Source organism: Pinus tabuliformis, chromosome 1_2 (genome assembly GCF_031772625.1).
Source record: "Pinus tabuliformis cultivar Carrire ecotype Pingquan chromosome 1_2, CPIR1, whole genome shotgun sequence".
In the NCBI taxonomy this organism is placed as follows: Eukaryota; Viridiplantae; Streptophyta; class Pinopsida; order Pinales; family Pinaceae; genus Pinus; species Pinus tabuliformis.
In genome coordinates this window covers 183,778,434-183,788,388 of record NC_142298.1, presented here as the reverse complement: position 1 = coordinate 183,788,388, position 9,955 = coordinate 183,778,434, and the positions used below count along the sequence as shown (strand labels likewise).

Genomic DNA, 9,955 nt, shown 5'->3' with positions numbered 1-9,955 from the left:
TTGTAAATCACAGCTTCATAAAATATTTACGTATCCACTCATACCATGCCCTAGGGGCTTGCTTCAACTCATAGAGGGCTTTCTTCAACCTGCATACATGTTTCTTACGATCTTGAACTTCGAACCCCTTGGGTTGTTCTACATAGACTTCCTCCTTAAGCGAGACATGTAAGAAAGAAGTTTTGACATCCATTTGGTGTAGGCTCCATCCTTGCGAGGCAGTAAGGGCTATGGTCGAACGAATGATGGTATATCGGGAAACCGAGGCAAATACCTCATCATAGTTACTCCTTCCTTTTGAGAGAAACCTCAAGCAATGAACCTAGCCTTGAACTTTTCAGCACTCCCATCAGTTCCATGTTTGATTTTGTAAAGCCATTTTGAGGTGATCATTGACTTGTCCTTAGGTTTAGGAACCACATCCCAAACATGATTTTTCATGATCAAATCATATTCCTCATACAACGCATCCTTCCAGACTTTGTGCTTCACGACTTCTTCGAATGTACATGGCTTAGATTGTACAATGGTACTCATGGCAACTAAGTACCCTTGGTACCTGTTCAGCTTCTTGCTTTCATTAAACATTCCCCTTGGCGAAACATTTTTCTCAGCATCTTCAAGAGCACATTTTAGCCACAAATGTATTTTTCTTGAAGTAGAGGGCTCACTAGGAGGTGGATCAATGGGATCCATAATACCTTCAACATCGGGCATCAGATCAGACGTCGAAGATTCATCCTGCTCTCCTGCATCATCATTATTATCCTTCCTAGGGATAGGAATATCTCATACTTTCCTAAGGGAAAAATCTTCATTGAAAGTGACATCATGACTTATTTCCACTTCTCTTTAACTAGTCATATAGATTCTATATACCTTCGAAGTTTCATTGTAGCCCACAAATGTTCCTTTCTTCCAAGATGTATCTAGCTTGTTTTTTTCTCTTTTGGCACATGAAAATATACAAGACAACCAAAAATTTTAAAATGAGAAACATCAGATTTCTTACCAGTGAAAACGTCTTCGGGTTCCTTGAAATCCAATGCTTGATGCGGGCATCTATTTTTAACATACACACCGATGTTGGTAGCTTCTCCCCATAAGAACTTCGATAGACCTTGGTCATGAAGCATGGAATGGGTGGCTTCTATGATAGTATATGCAGTAGTGGTATCCCTCTTAATGCCATATTTTCTCAAATAGTCATTGAATTCATTTGATTCATATTCGATCACATTATCAGTCCTCAATATTTTTATCTTCTTCCCTATTTGATTCTTGACCAAGGCTTTGAAAGAGTAGAACCATTTGAACACTTCGTCCTTCTTCTTTAAGAAATAGATCCATGTTTTTTGAGAGAAGTCATCCACAAAAATTTCATAGTACAAATATTCTCCCAAATACGTTACAAGCAACATACTTGATAGATCATAATGGATCAATTGCAGAATGTCGATAGTTTGAGTTTCACTTGAGGGGAATGTACCCCTTGTATATTTTCCAGCTGCACAACCCTGATAAACTCCTTCATGATCTAAGTTGAATTCGGGCATACTTGTGACCATCTTCCTTACATCAGGTAAGGCTTTGTAATGAAGGTGAGAAAATCTTCGGTGCCATAATTAGGATTGAAGAGAAGTATCACAAGTTATTGCTCCCAATGGACTTCCTCCAACCTGATAGAGACCTTCAACCCTAAATCCAAGTGTGAATGCATCTTTTGGTTTCCTTTTCCAAACACTAACCTTCCCATCAATGAATGTCACCTTCAAACCTTTATCTTCCATTACATAAATAAAGACCAGGTTCCTTTTTAGATCAGGTACATACAACACATCATGTAAATGAAGGGTTTGACCTTCATTTAAGTGAACAATGACAGTCCTAATTCCTTTCACGAGATAAGTGGAATTATCCCCAAGTATAATCTCCAAATTTGTCTTCTTTTTAATGAATTTTGAGAGGGCCTCCTTGTACCTAGTGAAGTACCTTGAGGCACCACTATCAATCAACCAATGATCCAATGTACCCAGAGGAGAGGTGGTGGTAAGGGCAGAAATAAGATAAAATTCTCTTTGCTTTTCTACAACATTAACTTCTTCATACCTAGAGTTTCTAGACTTCTTGGGAGGACGATCATTTCCATATTGAGCAACGGGAGCATTCCTCTTTCCTTCGTTGTTGAAACTGTTGTTCCTTTGATAGACATTTTCTTTGTAATTGTTGTCATTGTTTTCATCATCTCTTGGTGTATCCTTCTTATGGGGAGACTCTCTAGCAAAGTGGTCAAACCTGTTGCAATTAAAGCATCTTCCTTTTCTTCCTTATTTGAATCAAGTCTTGAACCATTGACCTTGTCTTCTTGGACCAATATTTTTCTTCCTTTTAGCATGAATGGAGAAGGTGGTAGGATTTTTTATATTTGAGCGCTTGTCTCTTTCCATCATCCTTATTTCTTCTTGAGTGCATCTAGCCAATAATGCATCAAATCCCAGAATCTTGTCATTGTTAAGGATGGTAGTGTTAAACACATCCCATTCTCTTGTAAGGCCTTTAAGTGCAATACGAATGAGCTCCCTGTCACCAATAACTTCTCTAATAGATAGGATATCATTCTTGATTTCAGTAATCCTCATGAAGTAGGATTGAATGGATTCTCCTCTATCCATATTGATGTCTTTCAAATTGTTCTTGAGAAAGGGAACTTGATTTTCATTATTTACTTTTGAACATCCCAACCAGCTTTTCATACATCTCCTAGATGTTTCGAAATCATAAATATAGGCAACCAAAGGCTTGTGAATAGAATCAACAATCATTTTCTTAGCTTTAACCTAAACTTTCTTGTACTTTGTTTTTGTAGCAATGGGTTCACTTGAAGGAGGCTCCACTACTCTTCCTTTGGCATAGCCCATAACATTATTTTCTTCTAAATTCAAATCCAGAGACATCTTCCATGCATGATAGTCATATTTGTCCTTAAGCTTGTCCTCGAACTTAAGGTAAGATGTAGTCATCATTGGGACTAGTTCCAAGTTCTTTTCCAACAACTTCCCTTAGTGATTACATTTCCTCACTTTTGCTTGGGCTTTTTCTTCACCTGTGCTCTCATACCATGTTAATTTTAGATAACAATGGTATGTTCTATACTTAGCACAATTTACTTCAATGTTCCTTTAGCAGCTCAATGAAAATTTTAAATTATTTCTAGGAGCAAACACATTAACCATTAATCACATTGACAGTAAATGTAGTTAGAACATAAAAACATATATAGAAAACAAGCCAAGACAAGAGGACAACAAATTTGGTGGATGCCAGGGAAAAATCCCAATGTGGGGATAGCCCTTTGATCAAATATTATTAGTATTATTCAATAGTTTAGCAAAGAGAGAGAGAGTACAATAATCAAATTCACTTGCCCAATACACAGTCAAATCAGCCCTGTCAAATTCTGCAGTCAATTTTAGCCCTAACTAGAAATTCGACATTGGTTAAAACAACAACAAAACTTCACCAAAGAAACTTGGTCTTCCTTGGTCAAAGTTGACCTGAAGAGGAGGTCAAACACAGCCCAAAACAACTCTGTCAAATGAGAGAGAAAATCTGTTGTGATTTTATGTGGTTAAAACAGAAGTAAACCTCAAGTTAGTGTTGGTTAAATAGTCCCAAACACCTCGATTTATGTGCCAATATAAAATTAAAGCTTATATAAAATTAAAATTATTTGAATGTAATTTTAATAAAATCTTCATAAATTTAATTTAATTTTTTTTTTTTTTGTTTTCTAGGGTTCTTGATTAATGTTATTAATTCAACTATTATGATGTTATTTATTCAAATATTGTGATGTTGTTAACCCAAAAGTTTTTGTATTAATTATTTTAGTTGACATTAATTAATACTTAATGTTATTTATTCGAACATTATATGATGTGATAATTATGATGCTATAATATTTCAAATATTATAATGTTTAACTAAAAGTTTCAATATTAATTAATTTGTTGAATTATTTATGTTAAATTTATTTAGTTTTAACATTAAACATCTAAATTTTATAGGTTCTGATGTTAGATTAATATTATGTATTGATCTATAAAGGTTTAAACATTTCTGGTTAAATATTTATAATGTTTATTATATTAATAATGTTTTTAGTGCTTGATTCGGCTAATTAGGTTTGAATAAACTAATTAAAATATTAGTTTAATGATTTTAGGGATAGGTGAACCATTAAGAGATAAACGGGCCAGGGGTACCTAGGGGACAGTAGAATCCCCCGTTAGTGTAGGAATCCAATTGTCACTAATTTTCCAACCGTCACAATGGTCTCCACCATTGACACTCACCACAAGATCATGACAGATGTAATATACTCCATGTGTTCCACGACAACCATGATACTATGAATCTGAACTGGTGCTCAATATGCTCCACGCAGAGTCTCAATGCTGATACTATGAATCTGAACTGGTGCTTCAATATGCTCCACGCAGAGTCTCAACACTCCATGATAGCGATAATGGCTCTGATACCAAATTAAAATATAGAAGACAAAAATATTAACGAACAAATCTCTCGGCTTTTAGGTGAGAGCACTTGAGGGTGGCCAACAATGCTGCTCTTTCATTAATTAATCAAATAATCAATACATATTTTATAGGGTTTATTGAAATACAAAGATCAAACAAACCCCTAAAAATAAGATCTAAGTTCTAAATACAAACAAAATCATAACATTTTGACAAATGTTTTCTCCATTATTTTAAAGTCTAAGTAGCAACTATGCATATTACACTTGTTTTGAAAACATTCTAAATACTAGACTTTTTGTTTTTTTGATTTTTGATTTTCAATTTTTATAAGAAATTTAATAAGAATAGGTTTGAGATGTAAAATTTAATTAATTTTTTTTTTAAATTAAATTAAATTAATATTAAATTAACAATTATATATTTTAAACTAAATAGTTTAAACAATGTTCGTTAATTGAAGTGATTAATCATTGGGATTATTTTATCGATTCCCGTGGATTCCTAGTTAAGGTATTCATTTATCGATTTTCCCTGGTTTGACCGTACAACTTAATTTTGTAATATCTAAAGTTTATAATAATAAGATTGGTGACATAATCATACTTTTATTAAGTGATAAGATTTGTGACATAATCATACTTTTATTAAGACTCAAGTCAAGTTTTATTCAGTATTCTGATGTTTTAAAAGATTTTGTTGAAGTTTTCAACTGTGACCTCCTCAAAGACCGGATTTTTAAGAAGAAAAAAAAGGAAGTTTCAGAAAAAGATTAGGGAGCTCCTATATTGTATCATATATGAATGAGAAAACTCAACCTCCAAGTTGTCAACTTGGTATCAATGCGTTAGGACTGTTGAAAATGGTGTCTGGCTCTATTTTCTTAAGCAACCGGGCTGGTACACACCGTTTGACATCAGCACAAGGATTAACTGGTGCACTGCATAGCTGATATCAAACAAAAGTCAGGCCCACTAAAAATTTAAATTAATCGTCATAAATTCAAGTTTTCTCTCCATAAATACCCATCTCTGCAGGGCCTTAAGTAGTGAAGGAATCCAACGAGCAGAACTCCACTTAATTGATATCAGTGTGACTGCAATAATGATTTGGTGGGGAGTAGTGATAGCAGCCGGGTTGGCAGTTGCAGCCTCTGCAGTTTGGTTAATGTCAAAAAATGGCAAAACTTGTGAAGGAAAATTGGGAGAGAAATCAGAGCTGCCCCCTGGCAGCATGGGGTTGCCATTCATTGGAGAAACTCTGGAATATCTTTCTCCATTCAAGACCTCCGATGGTGGTCCCTTCCTTCACAAAAGAATTTCAAGGTATCAAATTTAGTTCTCCCTAGTCCTGCATTGTTGGACCCACATTGCTTTGTTTCTTTTTCAATTTATTTATTCATGCTGCTGTGCATATGAAATATAATCAATAGATTTTTTTGGGTATTGAATTAATGAACAGGTATGGGGACGTATTCAAAACCCACATATTTGGGCAGCCTACCATCATAATGGCTAGCGTAGAAGCAAACCAATTTGTTTTCCAAAACGAAGGCCGGCTGTTCAAGAGCGCTTATCCAGAGGCATTTGTGAGCATTTTAGGAGAGAATAATATCGTCGAAATCCATGGTCCCATGCACCTAAAACTGAGAAAATTAGGTTTGAGTCTCGTGGGCACTCCAAATCTCAAGGCCACTTTGCTACAAGCCATGGAGAAGCAAGTGGTAGAAAGCCTGGACACATGGGAGGAGGGTAATATTATCCGAGTGAAGGAAGAAACAGCTAAGGTGAATTATTATGTTTATTTGTAAAGTTTAGAAATCAAATAGTTGTGTGGGGCCTGTCCTTTGTCATATAAGGATGACGTACACTAATTCTTTCTCCAGAAAATACACATCTTAAAAATAAATTATAATTATAATGTGGTATGAAAATATATTGGATAGCTAAGCTGACAATTATGAAATTTGTTTATGCTTTCCACAGATAACATTCAACATGCTGATGAAACAACTCATTAGTTTGGATTCTGAAACTGCTGAATCGCAGAGCCTCCTGAAGAGTTACTCACAGTTTATGGCAGGACTATTCTCCTTACCAATCAGAATTCCAGGCACACCTTATAGCAACTGTTTGAAGGTTTGAAGTAATAAAATGCACATTAATTATCTTGTAAGAGACATTCGTGCATTGTTTATCTCCATGCTCCATCATATGGCTTCTAACTATTAAATGTAACTTGGGATTTGTCTAGTGGGTGAAAGTTGGTAGTTAATATAGCTAAATTAGTGGTTCAATTCCTGGCTATAATGTGTGAGTGCAGGGATTCAAGAACACTAAGGTCATAGTTTCTTTCAGCTTATATCACTATTTAATTCACATATAAACATGAAAAACTTTCATGGGCGTGGACAGGGACGAGAGCAAGTATTAAATGCTCTGAGGAATGTCATCTCGGAACGTAAAAAGGAGAAAAGAATTGTTAAGGAAGATTTCCTGGACCAAGTATTAGAGAAGGCCGATGAAGACAAGGAGCAGTTTAACGATGAAGTCGTTTTGGATTTCCTGTTCAGTTTTCTCTTTGCTGGATATGACACCACTTCAATAGCAATGACCATGGCTGTCAAATACCTCACTGAAACACCCATGGCTTTGCACGATTTGATGGTGATGGGTGACTTCCTTCTTGGCTCTGCCGTCCCTCCTCCTATCAATTTAGATAAAAGCATCCCAAATGAATTAATCATGCGATTCATATCACTGAGTCAACTTTTATATATATAAATAAAGAGGACGATCCTTGAGATACTAATGTTCAACGACATAACAGGAAGAACATGAGGCCATCCTCCGGGAGAAAAAGAGAAGAGGAGACCTATATTTAACGTGGCAAGACTATAAATCAATGACATTCACAAAAAATGTAAGTATATGTTCCCTCTATATATATATATATATATATATATATATATATATGGTGGGACAATTGCAGTTTTAATTATATTGTCTATTTTTTTAAAGGGAAATAGCAGTTTTAAGGATGAAACTGGTAGTTTTTAAGTGAGTTTTTTTTTAATTTTTGGTAGATTTATAGTTGGAATTTGGTTAAAAATTATGGTAAAATTTTGATTTATGTTGTTTAAATTAGTTTTTTACTCTATTATATGTGCAACATATATGCAGTCAAAAACTAGTTTAAATAATCTAAATTAAAATTTATCCACAATTTTTTTCACCAAATTCTAATAAAAATCAACCAAAAATTTTAAAAATCACACTCAAAAACTTCTCCATTATACCATTATCATAATCCAATACAGCAATATGGACAATAAACAGGTAATAAAGGAGACTTTGCGCTTATCAAACATAGGCCCCTTTTTGTATCGAGAATGCATACAGGAAACAAAAATCAAAGGTCAGAATTTCATTATCAACAATCTCATTGTTTTCTGCCAAATAGCTATATAATATTACAACTTGGATATAATGCAACTTGTAGATTCATCAACTATTAGAATATGGAATATAGGGAATACAATGAGATGCTCAGGGACACACAACCCTGGGCCCTTCTGAGAATTTTTCTCTTTCAAGAAATATTGACTTTGAATTTTACAGTGTCGAAAGAATATTATAAATTAAATTTTGAATCATTGACTTTGAATTTTACAATGTCGAAAGAATATTATAAATTAAATTTTGAATCAGATTGATATGATATGAATAAAAATAAAATACCCATTTTAGAATTATTTTAAAGTCTAACAATCTGAAAAACTGTTAAGCTGTTAATAACAAATGACATAATATATTATATAATTAGTTAATTATATTAACTTTTTCATTACTTTTGGAATGAATAATTTCCAGGATATCGCATTCCCAAGGGCTGGAAGGTCGTTGCATGTACTTCAGCGGTGAATCTTGATCCATCTATTCACTTTGAGCCGCTATCTTTTAATCCATGGCGATGGGAGGTGCGTCATATTAAATTCATAATATCATTTGTGTACCGAGAAAATCATTATGCTAGTTCATATGGAACTCATCAGTATATTGGTTTATGACACATATATCAGAAAAAGGCGCTCAACAGAAATGGTTTCCAAGCTTTTGGAGGGGGGCTTAGATATTGTGTGGGATCAGAATTAGCCAAACTAGAAATGGGAGTGTTTCTACATCATCTCGTGACAAAATTCAGGTACAGACCGTGGTCTAATTGATCGAATTGATGAATCATTCTGCAATTGATAAAAAGAACGTATTCAAATGTATGATCTCTGTTAATGTTTATTGTAAAAAAATATGGCAGATGGGAGAAAGCATGTGGATGCAAAGAAGCAATAACCCGTTGTCCGGTTGTTCTATTTGAAAATGGGTACCCCATCTACTTGACGAAGCGCATGTAGTCTTCTGCTCATTCCGATTGGTCTTCATGATAGAGTAGGGAGATGTAGGTGAAATTACTATTTGTGTTGTGTATTTAGTAAGTCGTTATCCAATCAACTTGAGCATGATAATGGAGGAGGTATTCTTTTTCTATATAGTGTTGGTTTGGTGTATATAACGGGAGGTATTTTGTGTATGTTAACGTGAATGAAAGAAGTTATATAACTTTAGAGTGGTTTAAATATGAGTTGTTTAAATATGTTTTGAGAGTTTGGGATCTCCACCTCACCATATGTCTTTTGACATTCTCCTTTCCTCAACGATTCATCAAGCCTCTCTTTTAGGAAGGTTATCATATCACTGTATATATGTTTCTGTCCAAACATATATGCATCGAGGCTACTAAGTTCTTTTTTTTGGATTAGTAAAGACCAAACACCTCTATTTCAAGGATATTTAAGCTCTTCAATAAACTTTCCACCTGCTTAATGGTCCTTCAATGAATTTTTCAACACTTATTCTCAAATGTTCTGAGAAGACTCTTTTCATATGAGTCTCTCTTTTTGCAGTCAGGGCTTTGATCCTTGCCTCATTTGATCACTTCAATAGACTTATAGCTTCTCTAATTTGTCTAATAGAAAACCATGAGCGCAAGCCATAACTAAGACTAAAAGTCCTTTAGTCCCATGCTACATGAAAGGCACAACATAGAAGTAAATTAAATATGGATCCGTAGGAATAGGAATACTATACAACCATTTCAGCTAGATCTACGGCACAACATAGAAGTAAATTAAATATGGATCCATAGGAATAGGAATACTATACAACCATTTCAGCTAGATCTACTAATCACAACACTAATTAGACATCACATGTATCATAATATCCACTAAGTGAACAGAAACATAAGTAACTCATTTCATAATTTAGAGTTCTTTCTCATTAGCATGGCTTACATTACATAAATGAAGTCCATAAGGGTATTACCTAATCAAGATTCTATGATGTCTAAAACTAATGAAG

General features: G+C 34.3%; 1 protein-coding gene across 1 annotated transcript; it reads left to right on the top strand.

The window, feature by feature from the left end:
* Positions 1 to 5,642: 5,642 nt before the first annotated feature.
* Positions 5,643 to 8,949, top strand: LOC149205104 (cytochrome P450 87A3-like). Its single transcript, XM_089397305.1, has 7 exons — positions 5,643 to 5,863; positions 6,000 to 6,324; positions 6,524 to 6,676; positions 6,953 to 7,211; positions 8,411 to 8,517; positions 8,620 to 8,741; positions 8,853 to 8,949. The coding sequence occupies exons 1-7, from the start codon at positions 5,643 to 5,645 to the stop codon at positions 8,947 to 8,949; spliced, it is 1,284 nt and encodes a 427-aa protein (XP_089253431.1).
* Positions 8,950 to 9,955: the final 1,006 nt, after the last annotated feature.